At 42.8% G+C, this 20,052-nt stretch overlaps 8 protein-coding genes across 8 annotated transcripts; 5 read left to right on the top strand and 3 right to left on the bottom strand.

The window, feature by feature from the left end:
• Positions 1-476: 476 nt before the first annotated feature.
• On the top strand, positions 477-2,168 carry BDB00DRAFT_868726 (uncharacterized protein; the record flags this gene model as incomplete). Its single annotated transcript, XM_053126502.1, has 8 exons — positions 477-530; positions 619-815; positions 901-1,075; positions 1,223-1,273; positions 1,381-1,629; positions 1,716-1,864; positions 1,959-2,028; positions 2,109-2,168. 8 exons carry the CDS (start codon positions 477-479, stop codon positions 2,166-2,168), a joined length of 1,005 nt encoding a protein of 334 aa, XP_052983546.1.
• Positions 2,169-3,322: 1,154 nt separating this feature from the next.
• BDB00DRAFT_22653 (S-adenosyl-L-methionine-dependent methyltransferase) lies at positions 3,323-4,843 on the top strand. The gene is made up of 4 exons (XM_053116544.1): positions 3,323-3,631; positions 3,745-3,992; positions 4,075-4,208; positions 4,313-4,843. Exons 1-4 carry the CDS (start codon positions 3,617-3,619, stop codon positions 4,672-4,674), a joined length of 759 nt encoding a protein of 252 aa, XP_052983545.1. The 5' UTR covers positions 3,323-3,616; the 3' UTR covers positions 4,675-4,843.
• Positions 4,844-4,849: 6 nt separating this feature from the next.
• Positions 4,850-6,455, bottom strand: BDB00DRAFT_805783 (uncharacterized protein). Its single transcript, XM_053122216.1, has 2 exons — positions 5,386-6,455; positions 4,850-5,252 (listed from the first exon to the last, which is right to left on the bottom strand). The coding sequence occupies exons 1-2, from the start codon at positions 6,331-6,333 to the stop codon at positions 5,028-5,030; spliced, it is 1,173 nt and encodes a 390-aa protein (XP_052983544.1). The 5' UTR covers positions 6,334-6,455; the 3' UTR covers positions 4,850-5,027.
• Positions 6,456-7,508: 1,053 nt separating this feature from the next.
• Positions 7,509-7,793, top strand: BDB00DRAFT_757125 (uncharacterized protein; the record flags this gene model as incomplete). The annotated part of the gene is made up of 1 exon (XM_053118961.1): positions 7,509-7,793. One exon carries the CDS (start codon positions 7,509-7,511, stop codon positions 7,791-7,793), a length of 285 nt encoding a protein of 94 aa, XP_052983543.1.
• Positions 7,794-7,871: 78 nt separating this feature from the next.
• Positions 7,872-8,462, bottom strand: BDB00DRAFT_757174 (uncharacterized protein; the record flags this gene model as incomplete). Its single annotated transcript, XM_053118964.1, has 3 exons — positions 7,872-7,997; positions 8,140-8,256; positions 8,358-8,462. The coding sequence occupies 3 exons, from the start codon at positions 8,460-8,462 to the stop codon at positions 7,872-7,874; spliced, it is 348 nt and encodes a 115-aa protein (XP_052983542.1).
• Positions 8,463-16,642: 8,180 nt separating this feature from the next.
• Positions 16,643-17,518, top strand: BDB00DRAFT_805773 (uncharacterized protein). The gene is made up of 2 exons (XM_053122215.1): positions 16,643-17,006; positions 17,076-17,518. Exon 2 carries the CDS (start codon positions 17,086-17,088, stop codon positions 17,377-17,379), a length of 294 nt encoding a protein of 97 aa, XP_052983541.1. The 5' UTR covers positions 16,643-17,006; positions 17,076-17,085; the 3' UTR covers positions 17,380-17,518.
• On the top strand, positions 17,499-19,652 carry BDB00DRAFT_805769 (uncharacterized protein). The gene is made up of 2 exons (XM_053122214.1): positions 17,499-19,516; positions 19,624-19,652. Exon 1 carries the CDS (start codon positions 17,709-17,711, stop codon positions 19,152-19,154), a length of 1,446 nt encoding a protein of 481 aa, XP_052983540.1. The 5' UTR covers positions 17,499-17,708; the 3' UTR covers positions 19,155-19,516; positions 19,624-19,652.
• BDB00DRAFT_756885 (40S ribosomal protein S30) lies at positions 19,441-19,742 on the bottom strand (the record flags this gene model as incomplete). The annotated part of the gene is made up of 2 exons (XM_053118944.1): positions 19,441-19,516; positions 19,624-19,742. Coding segments are annotated over 2 exons (195 nt in total), but the record flags the coding sequence as incomplete, so codon positions are not given.
• Between the last annotated feature and the right edge of the window lie 310 nt (positions 19,743-20,052).

The raw sequence follows: 20,052 nt of genomic DNA, 5'->3' as shown, positions 1-20,052 counted from the left end.
TCTTCGACTAAAGGTTTTGATGCAACGGTGAACGACTCAAATCAAGGAAAATATTAGCTTGTCATATCCTTCTCTACTGCTACTGTATTGTTAACAGTTTCGTAGTACTGTAGTACATACTATATAATAACAGTATACTATTCTTCGATAACCACTCTTTCGGTACTATTCTACGCTAGCATAACTTTTCCCCCCTTGGAGAATTTTGTTTTCAGTTGTTGCCTCACATTTCTCATCTACCAGTATCCCCTATCCACAGCTATATCTCAGGGAAGTGACAATATGCCTATAAGCTCCGGTCAATTAGTCTTTCATGATATATGGCAATATTTGGACGCATATGCGTGTGCTTGCTTGGACTCTGAGGCTCTACTTGTTTACCGAGCGGATTCATCGGTTACCAGTGTGACCCCGACCGATCGTACAAGTGGTGTAGTATTGGAGATTAACTGGACGATCACCACGCATGCGCTGCCATGTCGTTTTCTGTGGTGATGACGTATGTTATTTTGGCCCGATCGGTTATGTGGGTTAGTGTGTTCAAAATAAAAGCCGTATACAGTGAAACTGTGTATGAGCGTGTGCAACTAATAACATAATACGGGTAAACATTACTAGATACTGCACCAGGAAGTCGTGTCACCACCAATAGCCGATTCCGTACAAGGCGGATCCAATCCGCTTGGTCAGTGCCCAATGGAGCACCGCGCTCTTATATCCCTTCTGGGCACCTTTCAAAGCATTATTTGTCGCATGTCAGCTTGTTTGGATAAAGGGAGCGGCATACTCAGGAAGCGGATTTTTAATATGCTCAGGTACAGAGAAGGGAAATAAACGGAGCGACTGCAAGTGATGGTCATCACATCATGTAGATGATACTCTCTTTCTTTGTTTGATTAGAAAAAACACACCCGCTATTCCGGCGTTGGCTATTGCCCATGTTATTGCAACGTTGCGCCAGGCCCGGCTTGTTATTGACTTGCATAATTTTGGCTCGGCATGGAGAATAAGGTTGTGTAGCTTGCGAAACGTTACGAGCAGTAGTTACGGGCACAGCACGTTTGCACAATTGTCAGTAGCGGACCGCATGAGCCGGGAGCTGATTTAAAGGGGGGGGAAAGGTACACAAGTAATGAAGAAGGATGAGGGTGTCGTGGGAATAAAAAGGCTAATAATGCTGATATGAAATTTTGATATCGTGGGCGTATCTTCGCATTCAAAGATCGGCCAGCCTATTTACTTTACGCGACTGTCGGATGACAGAATACACGAGGTAGATGGAAGTAAAAGGGATAGGACAAATGTTAAACTTGCGGGGATGCGGGAGAATAATGCATAGCAGAGTTTTTTAGGCACTGTACGACTCGATACGCTTGTGAGACAAAGCAAACATTCAACGCGTCTGATTTTCTTGGAATTGACGCCGCTGCTAGCACGAGCAGCAGCAGTAACAGCAACAAATCTGAGGACTTCATATCATACTCCTTTATCTCGGCAGTCAAGACCCGGGACGAAGACATTCGACTTGCCGTATCCGCCAGATCATGGACCGAAGACGAAGATTTCACTCGAGCCATTGAAACGTACGAAGTGTACGCAAAGGAAAATACATGTCCAACGCTACTGTTTGTTATTTCCAGGTAACAGCTCGCTCAGGAGCATGTACGAGCAGCGAGTTGCTCGGACGGCACTAGAGCGGACGCGTATCGTTACAGTCTGGCTCGAAAACGGCCAATTATCCCCTTCTTGCTGCTCTGACCTTGGAATATCGCTTCAATATGAGCACAAGCGGAATGGACCTGCCAATGAAAGTCGAGAATATGTTTGGGTGTGGCGTACCAGTGTGTACCGCAGCATTTAAATGGTATGTTTTGTATATTTAAATCATACCACCATGAAGTAAATTGATGCTTACATGATGGATCGTTTTGTGCCGGAACTATTCCGATTTATTTTAGCTTGGACGAACTGGTTGTCCATGGAGAGAGTGGTCTGACTTTCTCGAACAGCGTAGAATTGGCGGAGCAAGTGATGATGTGCCTTTTTTTTTTTTTAAATCAAATGGTTTGACTCACAAAAGACACCCTCGTTCAATTTTCGGTTGCTAGGATCTATTCATGCGTGAACCTGACAACCTCGAGCGGTTGCGTAGCAATGTCATTGAGTGATACAAGGAGCAGAGCTGGGAGAATTATAATCAGCGACCTATTTGTCCCTCCAACAACAGATCAGATTTAGTAAACAAGGATTACACAAGTATTCTGTACGTTACACACTCGCAAAAGCGAAAGAAAAGAAGAAAAGCTCACCAAAGTACCCATCAACATCTGTGCACCAGAGCCGACAAAAGAAGGATGAGTTCATTTCTCTCTCGTGTCTTTCCGTGTTCCTAAATGGCATTTGTGAAACGAGAACGTAATCTGGAAATAGCGTATGTGTGTTGCATGATCGAGTGCATTCCTATTGCTTATGTGTTATATTGTATGATATGATGCTGGTGACAGGCATGACGTTGCACCCGCTCGCTTTAAGATTTGGAGGCCGCTAAGTCTTTTTCTTCTTGGTCTTCTTTATTTGAATGTAGGTGCCTAATCCTTCTTTCCTGTGAGGGTTTAAAGAAAAGAAGTGCATACTTGTTATATATTAAATGGCGATTTGCATCAGTGACGATAGAAGGGGGGAGAGAGAGAGAGAGAGAGGATCACTCTTGTTTCTCATCCCGCATCTCGGTAAACATTGGCACAAGCTACCTTTTAAGCCTGAAAAGCATGGTCCTCCCAGCCTAATACAGAACGATCGATTCGCGCAACTCCGTCCTGGTGTAACAAGCTTGCTTGGTAGTCCGGATTGGTGCTTCCGTGTGCCTTTGCTGGATAAGTGCGTGCGTGCGTGCGTGTATATCCTCTTTATCGTTTCTCTTCCACTTTCTCTATTATTTTTTTCTTCTTCCTTTGCACACCCCCTTTTTTCCTCCCTTTTGAGAGCCTTTGTACATACGATTCTTTCCCTGCCAACCTTGGGATTATAGACACTACATACAATCTAAAAAAAAACACTTTTCTCCCCTTTCTCCTTTTTCCACCTCTTTGTTCTTTTTTTTTTCTAATATTGTACCGCTCAAAAGAAAAAAAAAAAAAGTTAATCAACTTTTATATACACCGCTTGAACTTGCTATATTGAATTCATATGGGTAACCAGACCAGTCGAGTCATCGAACGTACCAAAGAGAAGCGAGGCAGCAAGACACGTCGACGCAGTACAGCCACGGTGGGTGCCCGGTCGCACTCATCGCTTTCGATTTCGCATGCAAGCAGCTCCTATTCGCATGGGAACTACGACTGGGTCGAGCCGTACCCTGCCACTGGCGGTGCTGGAGCCATTGACAGTGCCATGGCTGCTGCTGCTGCCGTCTCCTCGACACCTACGACTACTATGACCCCCACCACCACAACGACTACTTCCTCAACGGTGACAAGCGACTCGTCCACACTAGCAGCCCCGACATTAAAATCAACGGACGTCCCGCGCCGCAAATCTATCAGTGAAGTGCTTCACAATAAACGCAAAGCGAGTTTCTCCCGCCCTACAGCAAACGCACAAGACGATTTCCGTGAATATGATCGTCTACAACGTCAGGTAGTTCATTTTTTCCTAAATGAATCCTTCATCTCTCAAAGGAACGGTTGTACTAAAAAACACATTGTCTCTCCGTATCTGTTTCAATGATCGATTTTGTCAAAACAGCATTATTTGCTTAAAAGTGCACGGAAAACAAACACCTGGGCACCGATCCAAGAGCCTACAACGATTGTTGACGTTGGCACAGCAAACGGTATCTGGGCTTTAGAAATGGCAGCAGAGCATGTCAATGCCCAAGTAATAGGCCTCGATCTTAAACCACCTACTACACACCAAGTTGGACCCAAGAACCTGAGCTATATTGAAGCAGATATCAACGACTCATTGCCACTCGAAGATGCATCTGTTGATTTGTAAGCTTATCATAAACAAAACAAGGGGTCTGATTTTTTCTTTTGCACCAACTGCTGACATACACACACACACACCATTTAGCATCTTTCAGCGAGCCATGGGAAATGTCATTCGCAAGGATAAGTGGTCTCATGTATTGCAGGAGATGCATCGTGTATTAAAGCCGGGTGGATACATCGAGCTTATTGAGCCTGACATGTGGCACCACAATCCAGGTACAACCAAAATCAATACTACGTACTAGCTTATGTCACAACTAGTACTTTTGAGAATTACGTTTCAATTTACTGATTATCTGTGTATTCCTCCAATAATACAGGACCGGTACAAAACGCTTTTGACGCATTTATACAGGAACAGTGCACAGAATGGGGTCTGGATTTCGCATTCACCGAGTCGCTGGGTACACAGATAGAAGAGGCTGGATTCGAAAGTATGGAGCATCGACAACTGGATGTGCCTATTGGCGAATGGCCAAAAGACGCAGAGTTGAAGCAGTTTGGATTTATCAACAAGGAGACGCACAAGCTCTATTTACGTAACCGGAAAAGCTTTTTCATGACAAATTGGTCCATCTCGAGTGAGGATTATGACATGGCTGTGTTGGAAGTGCTTGAAGAGTTTGAAGATTATCATGGCTTTACCCGTTATAATTGCTGGATTGCTCGCAAACCGCAGTAATAGTAATAATTCGTAATAATTCCTCAAGTACCATTACCATCTCTCTATAAACATATACACCACACACACACACACACACACGTACATACGTATATACGCACACTTTACCTATAAATCTTTTGTATATTCCATTTCCATAGATGAAAAAAAAAGAAGAATATTATATTATTTATATGTATATGTATATAATATATACTGAGCTCGGAAGACACAACGTATAGTACAAAGGTAATTACAGATTGAGGACAATGACAGAAGGGGGAGGACAGATAAACAGGATGGAGAGTGGTTATATGGGGAGGGGGGGGAAGAGAAGGGTGGGTCGCTATAGTAATTGATGTTAATATCTCTTTCTAAGGTTGGACAGGCGAGGACGACCATGGTTGTGGCGCGTAGTCACGGGACGGATACGACGGTCGATACATGGGTCTTTGGTGACGATGATGAAAATAGCGAGATGGATGGAGTTGCGAAGATGACGGTGGTAAATGGTGATGATGATGATGATGACCGCCACCGAACGATGGTCTGCCACTGCTACTATTGCCACGGTTGTTGTTGTTGTTGTTATACGAAGCCTAGATATAGGAACAGACAAGGTGCGCAGTGATGATGAGTACAACAGAAGCACAAACGAGATAATAATAAAAAAGGAGTGTGGAAACACCAAATCAAGTTTCGGTGTTACCATCAGCACCATTTTAGGCTTACCCTTTTATTGTTGTTGTTGTTGTTGAGCGGTCGTCCATAAACAGGAGGTCGACGGAAGTGATCATTGGGCGATGACGATGCCGACGACGATGCTGGTGAGGAGGACAAAGAAGGAGGGCGCTGTTGCATCATCGAAGGAGCTGGCACTGAGGTTGGAAGTGGAGGTGGTGGTGGTGGAGGATGTTGTAGAGGGCGATATGCGGGTGCTGTTGGCGGCGGTGACAGCGATGCAGTAGCAACAACAGGTCCTTGTGAGTCATTTTTATTGACCGACCAAGGACTGCTGTCGCTCTTGTTGTCTACTACCACTACTGCAGGTGCAGCGCTTGTACTTGCTTCTTGCGATCCTTGCGATGGAGCGATAGCAGCAACAGCAGTGACTTCCTGCATTTGCAATTGTTGTTTCTCTTGTTCTTGCTCTTGTTCCTGCTGCATTAACCGCTTAATGAGTTGGAATAGACGATGTTTTTCCTCCTTGAGCTCATTAAGCTTTTTGGTAACGTCGGCAGCTGTCAAGTCGTTCATTTTTGAGGGACTGGTCGTAGTAGCAGTAGCGTCCTGGACTCTGATAGCTGGCTCCTTTGCAATGGTTTCTTTTTCTTGTTGTTGCGATGCTTGTTGTAAATGTGCTTGTTGGGATTGTTGTATGACGACGTCGACTTCAGGAAACTCGTTGCGTGGACTATCGACAGGTGGTGAAGGTAGTCCACCACGAGCCATCAGATCATCGACTGGTTGTTGTACGTGCTTCTTCTTCAAGGGCCTGTGGTCAATCTTGCAGGGCAAGCGTCTGCGCTTTTTGGCGGCATATTGCTTGATTATGACATTTCGTATGGAGTGGATGTGAGGCGACGGTTTAAGGTCAAAGGTGATCGGTGGTTGTGGTGCAGCGGTTGTGGTGGTGGTTGAGGTGCTATCGTTTATGTCGTCAAAGATGCGTTCGAACATAAAGTAATTTTGCGGTGCTATAAGAAAACAAGAAAGAAAGAATAAGAAAAAGAGAGAGAGAGAGAGAGAAAGAAAATAAGAGAAAAGGAATGGAAGAAATAAGGGGGGGGGGTGTGTTGGAGAGAGGAAGGAAAGAACAGAGAGAAAAAAAAAAGTTTTTTCTTGTATTTTTTTTTTCTTATTTTCGATTTGCCAGGTTTTGAGTGCGAACATACACGCTACTCGCACATACACACATACACATACACATACACATACACATACACATACACATACACATACACATACACATACACATACACATACACATACACATCACGCACTACATCTCTCTCTTTCCTGTCCCCTTATCCTATCCTCACCTCCTCTCCCCCGCCCCTGTGAGCTCTTGTTCTCTCTTGGATCCCATGCGTTGCGTGTGTATTCTCACTCCCCGCGACCCGCATGTCGAACACTTACACTGTACGTGAAAACGAAACGAAAGAGCTACTGACGTGCATCCATTTTATTTACTATCTTTCTTCTGCGTGCTGCATCTCATTCCGATGGTGTATCTGGGTGTGCTATGTACGTTGTGTAAATATTGAAAGAGAGCAAGACTAAGTTTGATCATACGTGTACGCTCTGCGTGAAGACCTACCATTTTCGAATATGCGTGTAAAACACCACCAACGAGAAAGCAACCGTCTTGTCTCACCGATTGAGCCCTAGTGTCGTTTGCTATCCTTCCATCTGTTCATCCATCTGCCACATGATGAAAGTTGCAGCCCAACATCTTTCACCAAAAACAGGGGAAGGGAAACAAACAAAAAAGAAAAAGAAAGAAAGACCCTTTTGCGGGGGGAGGGGAAGGGACTCCTTCTTGTCTATTCTTATTATTTTCTCTCCCAAAAAGGCCGGCCTCATCTGTGTCAATGCTTTCGCAATGAGGCAAATGTAGACCGTATCGCTATTCCCGTGCACGGAGCAGCTTTGAAAAGCTTAAAAAAAAGGTTCTTGCTGCTGCTACCAAGTCATATGTAATAGACGAGCTATAGAATGAAACGGTAAATTGTTTCTCCTTCTCCCGACCCGGTTGTCCGCGAACAAACTGAGTATATGAAATCAGATTGTGTATCTTCTTTCCCCTACTCAACAATACCACCAACCTTAAAATTTACCATTCAAAAATAATAATGGCCACACCTGCCTCGCGAACTCAAGTACTATCGCTCTACCGCGACTTTATTCGATACGGAAACAAACTTTCCTCTTACAACTTTCGATCCTACGCCGTTCGACGGTCAAGAGATGCTTTCCGTGCCCATGCTGACGAATCCGATGCCACCAAGATCGCTTCTTTGATCAACAGAGGCAAGCAAGATCTCGAAGTTGTCAAGCGCCAGGCTATCATCAGCACCTTGTACTCCAGTGGACAAAAGCTCGTTATTGAGAAGCCCGTTGCCCCAAGAAGTGCTTAAATCATGCCTATAATTGATAAATAATAATAAAAAGGAGTGTGGAAGGGATATATACATACACATTGTTTATTTTGTTATTTACAATTTGACAAGCAAAGATTGAACCTTTTCTTCCCATTGCTTTACTATCAACCGGGGATCTGCGTCCTTGTTATCCTGAAAGTATTCCTTGGAGAACACATGCTGGACATCGATACCGCATAGCTCGTCATAAAGTGCCTGGAGACTCTGTGCTTTCTCCTGATCATGCAGTATATCCCGATAAAACGTCATATGGGTACTATTGGTTTTGTTGATAATTATTCTCATCATCCCCTTATTGCTGTACGCCACTAGCTTACCTGACAATACCACGCAACTTCCCAATAGCTTTCCCCATTTCGAGTCCTTCCTTATACCCGCGATCGAATCCTTCTTGCATGTATTCTTCTTTGGCTTCGCTGATTCCTTCCTTGTATCCTTCCTATTTTTTTTAACAAAAACCCGCCCTCTCTCCAGTTCAGCACAACGATCTCTAATCGCAAACTAATGAAAAAATAGATCTATCAAAAGAGAAAGCGTTACATTGCCGTGGTTCATGTTGAGTTTATCCCATTCGCGTTGAGCAATCTCACGATCGTAAGTTGCGACATCCTCATCGCTTGATGCCCAAATGTCGTCGTCTTCCATATTTTAGCAACGAGTAGGGAAATAAAAAAGAATGATGGGTTATGAGACAGCTTCGGACCTCACTCGCCTCGAAATCTGACTAATCCATCCTGAAGCAGCGACGATCTGTCAAAAAAATCTAAATTAGGTTTGAGGCTTCTATGTGAATTGCGTTCAAAATTCATTATCAGTGGTAACAAGAATGCACGTTTATATGAGTGGAAGAGGTACTGATCTCGATTCTGTTGCTGTAGTAGTAGTAGTAGTGGTAGTAGTAGGTTCTCTGTTGCTAATCTTCCTCTCCCCTTTTTCTTTCTTTTTCTTCAATCGGTAGTTTTTTCTGTTTATCTTATTACGAGTGTTTAATAATCATAATAGCTATGTCGTGGATACCATGGTCCAAGCGAAAAGGATGTCTAGCAACCATGCGGTATCCAGGGCGACAGGGGAGAAGGAGAGTACTACCTCATATCATCAAAATTGGCGTGAAACCTTTCTCCCCTATACGCTATTACGTCGAGATAATATTTAGAAGAATGCCATTTTTTAAGGGGAGCCAGTGAACGTTGGAAAATTGAGATCCTGAATAAAGTTTATAGTAGCTCATTCTTCTTTTTTCCCACTTTTCATGGTGTAAATGATTCCGATCAGCCTTTCCTGAGGTACGCAACATGTTTTGAAAAGGCTTTTCGTTCATGTCATTGGACCTATTCCACCCTGTCTTTTTGCTTCTTAATGATTTGTGTACTTATATTCATTTAGCTCCCGCCGCAAGATCGCTTCTAGTAAAACAGAATTCATACTGATTAGTCACTATATTGCAAAGAAGGGAGCGAGGGAAGAGCAACTAATCATAATGGCGAGGTTGAAGAGACAGTTCTATAATGACTATCACTAAATGCTGTCATATGATGGCCAGCCCCTACCTCTTACTAATGGACAATTTGATAATCGGTAGTTGCTATCATATTACTAATAATTTCTTACCATTGTGTATCAATTATGACCATGCCTAATACACCCGCTGTCGGTAATAGTGGTTTCCACGTTGAAGAGTGACAATTGCCGTGATGGGTCAAATTAATTTGTATAAATGCCTATCTACTGGTTTTCACAAACCTTTTCATTGATAAAAAGATGAAATTAAGCATCATTATACTAACTTTTCATTCCAATCGCTCCAACATATGTCATTGGCTTATTCTGGTTGAAAAGGCTACAAAACGAGGAGGTAATAAGAGACACTTTCTAGTGTATGCTAGTTTTAATCTGCTCTTCTGTGGCTTCAGCTGAAAGCTCGCGTATATATATATTTATAGTATCTGTTGCTATACACATATGTGATGAGCAAAATCCCACTAAACTTTTTTTTGTCGTTGTTCTCCAGACAGACATCTGATGACATTACTACTACACTCAAGGCGGAGCATGTATAAGCTTTGCTGAAACACGAAAATGATAACGGTTATAAAAAAACTCTTTATGGATAGTATGTGTTACAAGGGACGATCTTCAAAAGTGACATGCTTGTTTCTTGAAGAAACACCCTCTCTTCCGGTTATATTATCATCTACTGTGAGGAGAACCTGTATAAGCGTACTTACTCTCTTTTACTTTGTGCAACCTTTTGTGAAAGCTGTAAACACGTCATTTTATTCTTCCTCGTGTTTTACATACAACGTGTGTGAAAAGAAAGAATCGTCCTACGTTTTACAAAAGGTTAACCAGCAACTTATAAGCGACATATGAAATGGGTATGATCATGCGACTAAATAATTTGATTGTCCAAACAGCAATACTTCATGGAATCAACAACAACTGCTGCGAGCTCAGATACATCTTGATATACTAAATACAATGAAACATTGATAGACAACAGCAGCAGCAGCAGCAGCAGTACGTTTCATCATGACAGGAACAATATGAGAATGTAAGGAGAGAAGGGTCATTAAGACCCAACATGATTATTAAGGTTGTTGGGTAGTGTTTGATCGACACTGTTAACCTGCTGTCGCGAAACATCTGTCTTTTCATGTGGTGATTACATGGAGCAAAAATACACGCCCCTAATAAAAAGCCGCCATTTTTTTCTTCTCGGCCCGGAGTGTCTCTTTCTTTTTCTTTCTTCCTTCTCCTTACTCATATCTCGTTCCTGGCTTATCTCATATACATACTACGCTTTAATCACATACAGCATCATCATCTTCGTCATCTTCATCATTTCTGCATATACAACAAGCATCTATTGACATCACTATCATCATTATCATTATCACAAATATTGCCGTTATCATCATCAACTACAGAGAAGCACCGATATCATCATTCGTTCAAAATGCTTAGTAAGGACTGTATCCGAATCCAGCACAAGCGATACTATGATCGCCACGATGCCGCTGTGCGCGAAAAGAAGCTAGAGAACGCCCAACTCGACCAAGCTATTCATCAGCTCCTGATGACCTACTTACCTCCTACCACCATTTCTACTGCTGCCAACAACATTGATACTACCTCGGCTGTCGACAAGACGAACATCCGGGAAAACTGTAAAGCAGAGCGCCGAAGCTCACCATCATCTCCGCGGCAAAATAGAAAGGCCCGCATGCCATCATCAAACAACAAGGAACGTACATCAAATTGACACTGTTGAGCTCGTCATGAATTAAGCTCTTTCATCCATCACATTCCTTTGCATATCTCTCGCATACTTGTCTCATCTATATAAAAAAACAAATTAGCATCCCCCCAATTACTCTCATCATATGTAATATTTGGTTTTTGTTGTTTCGAAGCGTTCGGACCATCATCTGGTGCCGAAAATTAAAAAAAAAATTCTTCTTTTATCTTCCTTCGCCGCTATACATGCATTTCATGCATATCGGCAAAATTAACCCGTGTTTTGCCGACGACGGACAGTGAAGACGGAAGAGAATGGGTTTTTGTCTATTTTTCAATTTACCCATTGCCGCCATAAACACCAGTATGATTTTGCACATACAGTAGTAAGTTGAAAGTACAAAGATAGGAGGGAGCTAATTAAATCGTAGCATGTATCATCGATTGATAAGATACTACTGCTATCTTGTAGTGGTAGCAGGAGCGTTTATTAATCATTCCTATGAACTGCAAGGTTGCTAGTAGCCGATAGGCCCACGTCTTAATTAAAAGATCCCGCAAGCAGCGATGCATCATGCAGCACGTTGATCAGGATTGTCACCAGGGTCGATTTTAAGTGAGAAATGATATCAAAAGGACAGCCACGATGAAGTGTCAGGTTCGCATGTGCATTACGAAAGTTGCTGTATTGTATAGCTAGCTATAATAATTTAGCACGTGCCTGGGTAGTAATTAACCCACCAACTTTTGATCTCCCATAAACGCATTGAATACGCTATCAATGCACAATGGCCGTTTAGGTCTTTTTAAATCGATGCTCTCTTGTGTATAGAATATATATATAAGGGATGTGAATACTAAAACAAGATAACTTACACGCAAAGTTGCCAAAAGTCCAAAAACTTGCTTGAAGCTAGAACGATTTCGCCAGTTGGTTGGAAATCTCGGCACTACGTACCTCAACAACTTAACATGTACGTACGTCAAAGATGGCCCTTTTAACGAGCGTGATTTGGTTTCGGATGATGCATTGGGCGCCGTATTATAGTAGGTTGCCAGCTTTTTTGCGGATCCAAAGCTTGAGTTCTGGTACAGTAGCAGCGCAGTCTATTGTCATTAAGACCAACTTCATATTCCCAGTTGAGTGCCACATATACTCCTTGCTTATAGCCACTTATGACTTTATTACAGTTATAACAAGTCAACATCACGACCAAGATCATATGCAAAAAGCTTTCCTGTTGTAATTTCTTCCAGATTGCTGGAACGGTTTGGCATTGCAAAATGGCTATGCACAAAAGGACACACATCTTTTTCATTATTAACCACCATGCTATCTTGCCAAATTAAGTGAGCGCTCAATGACATTTACAGCTAGTAGCTACTTACTGAGAATTGAAATTGTATGTTGCTGCCATGTATTTGATCATAGACACCATCGCCTACATGCGGAAAGAACGCCCATGATTCTTTCTTTTGTGGACCAACCACGGAGGCGATCTATCTGAAATACTATTAATCTGTTAACTTCACCCAGATCTTTGTTGCTGCTTGTATTTCCCACAAAAATAATGTCGAAAGCGAGCTCATCATCCATGAGCTCTACCAAGAATGCCTTTACTCGCAGAAAGGACTTTAAGTTAACCAACGGCACTGCAGATTGGTCTTTTGTTTTTATTATGTTTGCCGTACGCGTTATTGCATTTGGGACTTTGGACAAACCAAGATTTGTTAACATCGGGGTCTGTGAGGCTTCGGCTTGCTGGATGAGTGTGCAAGGCTCAGAGGAGCGACCAGTGCATGTCATACGTAGATCTTGGGTTTTTCGCGGAAATGGTTTAGGTTGAATACGAACACATCATTGTGCTTTCCATGTCTACGTTTTATTTTGTGTACTCGTCAGGGTCCAGTACTAGCACCCACTGTGATTGTCATTGTTGCCGTTGGCAAAATACCCATCTGTTGCACTTTTAATCCGGATTTTTGAGTCCTCAACTCTCAGCAACGCGAGCGGACGAAGCAAATGGAATTGAAAAAAAAACCCAGTACAAAGCTACTTTGTTTGGGTTTCTTCTCTCTCTATACTATTCCCAGTTGCAGTGGCTGCTCCTTTGGCAGCATTTTGCTCCCATATGGAAGCAATTTTTATTTTTATTTGTTACACTCTAATTTGGCCATCGCTAAGCAGCACGATTTCACATTTAATGAAATAGTCTTCGTTGATTTCATAGCATCATAATTTTCTCAAATTTTATGCGAAACTAAGGATTGAAAGTCAATGAGAACAGATTTAGTACATCAATTGTCTCCAGTACCAAGCGTCCCATGTTCTAAAAGTATTGAAGGCTTTGTGACCCAATGGATATAAATTTGAAGGGGGTTGGCTGTAGCTTTGCTCAATCTTTCTGCTTTTAATGCAAACAAAAGATATGCAACAAGCTTCATATGAAGAATACCATTCATAGCAGAAACAATCCTGACCAAAGAGTCCGGGTAAATCCTCAAATGTTACATAGCGTTACTGATAGTATTTTGTTTATAATTCTGTCAATGCTTCATTTGGCCACATCATCATCGCTGAAGGTTTTCACTTCTTTTCACTAACAAATCCAAAAGCTCTAAATAGGGCTTTTTTGAAGACTTCACGAAAGAGCAAAAATTGGCTTATCAACGACTATATAAAACAATTGTACAACATGATGTGCTACAATCAACGCCATAGCATCGGAACAGAGCTTATTTAGATTGTTTGCTTATTCTTCTGTCTTTTGGGGAATGATGGGCGGAATCTTCTTGGTACAAAAACAAAACCAGCACGTAAGACCTTCATTGCATTGTTGTAGTACCAATTCTAAATATTACAACCCTGCTGTGGCTTTTTGTGCTAGGGCGTTGTCATTGTGAAACTTTTGGAAGCGTAACTGGATCGTAGATAGCTGTATGATGTTTTACAGCGTATATCATGTGTTCCACAGACGAGTATTGCAAACATGATACATGCAAAACCTTCACTTTCTTACCGATTCATGACCATTTTTCAAAGTGAAGAAGCATGGTTGCTGGTTTCCGATTTTGGTAATTTAACGCGTTTTGCATTTGTATTTCTGTGACACTTGCAAAAGAAAAAAAAAGAGGTCGGTCCGTGCTTCTCGCTGTTCTTGTATATGCTGTAACAGCTATGTACTACATACGTATTAGTTCCGTAAGAATGTAAAAAGATGGAATGGAACGCCTCAACTTATTAAAGGGCAAAACGGAATAGGCATGTTACATACGCAGCAGCAGTTACAATTCTTTATCTTGGATATATATCATCAAGGATGTCACATATATCTACTTAGCCTTTCAACTCTTTGTGAGCTACGAGTAGATCAAAGGTGAAAGGAGGATATCATTGACCACCACAAGATATCTACGGCTAGAATTTGTACTACTATGCTGCTGTGGCTACTGCTTCTGCTACTGCTGATGACGGTGATGGATAATTTTGTAGTATTATGTACCCCTGGTCGGTTGTAGTGGATTTATAAGCAAGAAAGATAAATTAACACACTTAGCAAATGTACGCTAACCATTATTAACCCTCTCCACCACTCTGGGACTTTCTGTATGTAGAAACAAAGAGAAAAGCTTCCATGGAATGAACTGTATTCGGCAAGTAATAAGGTTTTTGTTTCTCGCCTTTCTCCAACACATGCAGGAGATAATAAAATATTGGCGCGAGATTCAAGCTAGCAGTCATACATCATTTCTCGCGTGCACATAATCTACACAGACAATTGTACTATATACTCTGCTCTACAACAATGAATTCAAATGCATATGATCAAGTGTCTTCTTTTTCGATGATACTGTAGCTAAGGTGCGAAGAAGTATCACATAATACCAACAATTTACTTGCAGTTACACCACGTGGCTAATTGGATAAGTATGCCCGGGCTGCTACGCAATTTATCATTTATGTGATGAAACAAGAGAACAATAGTTGCTCTCTTTTTTCACGTTTGATTGACAACTACTTCAAGAAGGATGAAAATTTAAACTTGTTGCAACTAGATGTGGACAAATCTTTGTACCCGTGGTGATGACTACATTTCGATGCCTACTAAGTAATGTGATGCAGGCTTATGAACCAAGACACGTGTAAAGATTTAGTTAATGATTTTCCGAGCTCTTCTTATTGTTCTCCTGTTTGATCGATCTCTGTGCTTGGAGGAGGTGATATTCTGATGAAAATTTTGTTCAAGGCTCATCATTTTACACGAGAAGCGTCGAGACCACATTCATGAACATCCATTATCACCGCGCTTTATATATATCTCTGCATGAAGAATTTATGTGAAAAGTTTAAAAGGAGCATGAGCAGATGCATATAGTTTATGCATGCTTAGCTTTGTGTTGCAGAAGGAGCAGTTTCCACACCCCCTGGCGCCCCGATCACAACGTTCAACCTTAGTTGTGCTACTATTACAAGTAACACCCGATTGTTCTGTTTTACGGTCACGCATGCTGTGTGCTATGCAAGTACACAGCGTAAATTTAGAACACATGTAAATGGAAAGAAGATATGTACATAGAGCGTGTGATGAGGCTACGTCCTACTGCAGGCCACACCTTTGTTGACGATGTGTGGTTCGAAAAAAAGTTGGTAGTCATATATAGTATCCACTCGTCAATTTTTTGTTTGTTGATTGCTGAGAGCTGTGTGCTTATTATAAATCATCGCGGTTGATACAGGAATAGTAGTACACAGTGTACTATATCTAGATTTTTATACTACATGATTGTCTTTTTTTTCGTGACATCATCTATGCATATAGATCTAGAGTATTGTCCTGGTCTAGAAGAAGAGCGTTGACATGTTACACGCACAGACAGCGACTCCAGCCTTCGATCCTTTGTGTCCTTTGTAAGCTACTACTAATACCAATGCTACAAGGTAGTTGCTCATATACCTGTATCGTGCTGTTAAAGTTGAATCAAGATTGTGGAAGGGGTTTTCGCCAAAAGTTCGCGTAAAGTAGTATTACATAAAAGAAGTGATGGTTACACATGTGCGTTAGCATGCAAAACAGTGAAAGGGGAGGAAGATAATCTTTTCTTTTAGCCACAGTCCAACGTGCTGGGACGCGCGCTGGCGTTTTCTTGTTACAATAAGGTTAGAGACACCGGCGAAAAAATTTAACCGACGACGGGTGTGTCGCCAGCATTCACTAACGTGCGAACACAAAGCTGGTATCATATTGATTTGCCGAACACCACATAATTTATTATTATTATTATTAGTTGAGTAACCCCAACCTTTTATATATCTTTTTGGCGGGCGATTAGATATTTAGATCAAAGAGGCCAGGCATACATTGCTTTTTGGAAGATCTCTTTAGTGATTGTCATTGTTATTTGTTATTTAATAGAAATTGTTTGAAAATAGAAAGCTGAGCATCAAAGAAAAACATTCGTCATGATGGGGGTTTCTGATCGGACAAAACGACAACGTACTACGGGTTGTTGAGCGCTCAATTACTATCTTTAAATGCTTCTATCGAGACAAAAGCGTACGGTTGTTGTTCTCCGCTCCATTTCGGAAATGTAAACAACACTATTTTATATGTGTTATTGTTGTTATTGTTGTTGTTGTTGTTCTTTTGTTAAGGTAGAGCAAATTCTTCTGAAGGGGTTGAGGATATGCACAGAAAAAAAAAGAACCGATCAGGAGAGGATGGGTTGTATTTGGGGGGCACTGTGCTGAAGGAGGAGTGCGTGTGTGAAATGACTAGGAGGGGGAGTGATGGCTTTACTGCTATATTTTCCAGGCACGACAAGAGAGCAGATGGTGTCAGAAATGAGTCGGTGTAACCGCGACAATTAAACCAAGCACCTACATGTGATCACCCTTCTCGAAACCAAGGGGACGATAATACGGTCTAATGGCAAGGGGGGTTGGTTTTTCTGAAGGCGGTGGAGGAGGTTAGAAAGAAGAAAACTTATTGTTTGCCCCAGTTACATACAATATCGTACCAAGCGAATAATGGTAGTGGTGGTAATAGTAGTCGTACAGCCAAAGAAGAGAGTGCATGCTGACCAGTTCACGATTTTCGAGAGCCTCTTTTGGACAAGTTGCAGACCACGTCTTTCTTTTTTTATAAGTTGTTTTGCTTGTTGTTGTTGTTTTTTTTTCCAAACTACTCAGGAACAAAAGCGACCTTTTTTTTTCTTTTCTTTCCGTCCCTCAACTAACACACACACACGCACCCCTTCTTTTTCTTGTTGTTCTCTTTCTTGTCTTTTTGCCACATTGTCCTTTTTGTTTCCCTTCCTTTAAACAAAAAGGCATCTGTGCACACACCTTTTTCCCAACTGTCCAGCTTGATCGAATTACACACCACAGCAGCCATGACCGCTACCGAAGAGGAGCCCCCGGGCACAGAGCCAGCAGTAGCAGCAGCAGCAGCAGCAGCAGCAGCATCAAAGCACGACTATGACGACGACCATAATCATCATCATAATCCCCACCACAATAACGACGAAGCATCCAAACTATACGGCGAGCTCGATATACTTTTGCGACTCTTTTGCTCCGAGGCTCAGCAAAAATTCAACGTCGATCAGCACGTCGCTAGCCCGCCACAGCTGCAACGTATTCGGCAGACTATGCAGCAGGTCCAACGATTCGTGCCTGTGGTAGGCCTTATCGGCACTCCTAATGCAGACAGTCTGCGCCAGACCCTCACACGCACCACCTTGGAAATGCTCGACTACCACGAAACTGCCTGTCGTCAACGACGGATACGAACCTTGCCCGAAGACACCGTAGAACACCTCATGGCTGACTGGCACACGCTCAGCCAAGCCTACGACGACAAGAGCAAAGAGCACGGCACCCTGACTCGTCTGTTGGGCGATGTTGCGCACTTGAAAAAGGCGTGGCGCAAGCCCGACCAAGTCGAGAGCATTGTCACCTCACTCTTGGCATCAGGAGAAACGCGACCGGGCATGTACGTTGCAACCATCGATCGTCAAAACTTTGCACAACTCGGCTTGAAGCGGAAAGCGCTCGGCACTCGACAAATCGTTTTCGAATGCAGTCGACTGAATCGGAACGAGCAAATTGATGCAATCGTCGACCTGTGCCATCGGTTCTCGACAATCTTTATGCAAAACGCACAGCACAACCTCTCACAGATTGAAGGCCAGATCAGTCTGGCTAAGCCGTCCGCGCTGGCTCGCAGATTGAAACGGCTTTATGATTGTGTGTTCCACGTTCTTCATGACAACGATAACAGCAGTACCAACAACAGCAGCAGCACCAGTACAACTACTTCTGGTCGTACTCCACCGACAAATACCGACAACAACAGCCGTAGGCGGCGGGTGCTTAGTCAAGGCGCCACAACCACAACTACGCCGTTCCGGCTAACGACAGCCATGACAACGCCATCCTTCATTTGGTATCCCACGCGCGAAACCGCCGCCGACTTTCCTATACTCACCATGCCTGCGCCAACCTTTGTTCCGGCACCTTGGCAATGGCTCGACCTGTTAAAGCCGCGAAAACCTTACCAGCCTGTCCTGTTTGGCCTCATTAAAAAACGGCGAACGTCGCTCATTACCACGGCAACGCCCATGGCAACGACAAGCACCGCCATAATCACGTCCAGCAGAGTCACAGCAGCAAACGACAGCAACCAGCAGCGCCACGTAGCTGTCGACAACGACGTTGAGGATGCAAGCCAGCGGGCTGAGCCCCCATCATCGCTATGGGCACCAACGCCGGAGCTCGTTATCAGAGAAGATACACCCTTTGCAACACTATCCGTAGAACACCTGTGTCAGCATCTCTCCCGGGTTGGATACCACTTCTACGAGGACGTGACCAACAACGCACGCCTTGGATATCATCAAGACAGCCGGGTTCTCCAAGGAATCGGGCAGGATCTCGTCGAAATATACATGAGCCTCCAGCTGGAAGCAGCACGGTTGAACATGCAAAAGATCCTGACGGTTGTGCAGCGGCTGGCACTCTTGGACGATCGACCTATTACTCCAACGACTAACAACACTACCACGCCATTTCGTCCCTCTGTCTCATCCGCTTAGTTTGTATATCATTATTATCACTATTATCTACTATACTTTTATATATACATATCATATTATACCCTCACTACACACGCTTTCTCTCTTCTCTCTCCAATCCCTCTCTATCCCATAAAGCCATGCGCACCCAAAAGAAAAGCTACATCCATACATACACACTCTGTAGATGCATTCATTATAATCCATTCATGTTCCAAGAGTAAAAAACACAACCAACAAGAACAAACAAGACACATTTGATTTGTTTAAACAGATTGTGGAGAAATTAGACGCTGGTTTTTATTGTCTAAGGACCCTGGGTAGGGGCAGGGTTCATTCTGCGCTTGCCACCGAAGGAAGTGGTAACGTTGACGAAGCGACGGCTAACATTGTCATTATAAATTTATATTAGTCATTTCACCGTCAAACAATATAATAATGCGTTTTTGGTGGGGGCAGATGAAAGGAAGCGTCATCTAAGTAAACTTACTTGTACGTTTGTCTCTTCTTAGCACGACCAGTCAAAGGCTTCTTCTTTTCTTGCTTGGCAACCTTGGGGCATTGCGACTTGACTTTACCGGCACGAGCCAAAGAACCGTGAACTTTACCCTATTTTTACAAAATCACCACCGCGACCGTATATCAGCATAAATGTTCCAATTCGAGAAGAAAAATCAATATAATTAAAAAAATGGCGGAAAGGGTGCGTACCATGATGTGTTGTTTGTGGAAAGGGAGGAACCGCACTCGCAAAGGCAAAAGGTTTTAAGTTCGGTCGTCGACCAAGCCACCAAAAAACGCTTTGCTGAGTGGATATGGCTTAACATTACTCCGAGTTTTTTTTTCGCAGTTGTGGATCAGCTACGGTCATCACTAAGCTCCAGTAACTAAGACTTGACGGTACAGTATCTGTTGTTTG

This window comes from Zychaea mexicana (genome assembly GCF_025766255.1).
Source record: "Zychaea mexicana strain RSA 1403 chromosome Unknown BDB00scaffold_10, whole genome shotgun sequence".
Classification (NCBI taxonomy): Eukaryota; Fungi; Mucoromycota; class Mucoromycetes; order Mucorales; family Lichtheimiaceae; genus Zychaea; species Zychaea mexicana.
The sequence above is the reverse complement of the archived record's forward strand: the minus strand, read 5'-3'. Positions and strand labels throughout refer to the sequence as shown.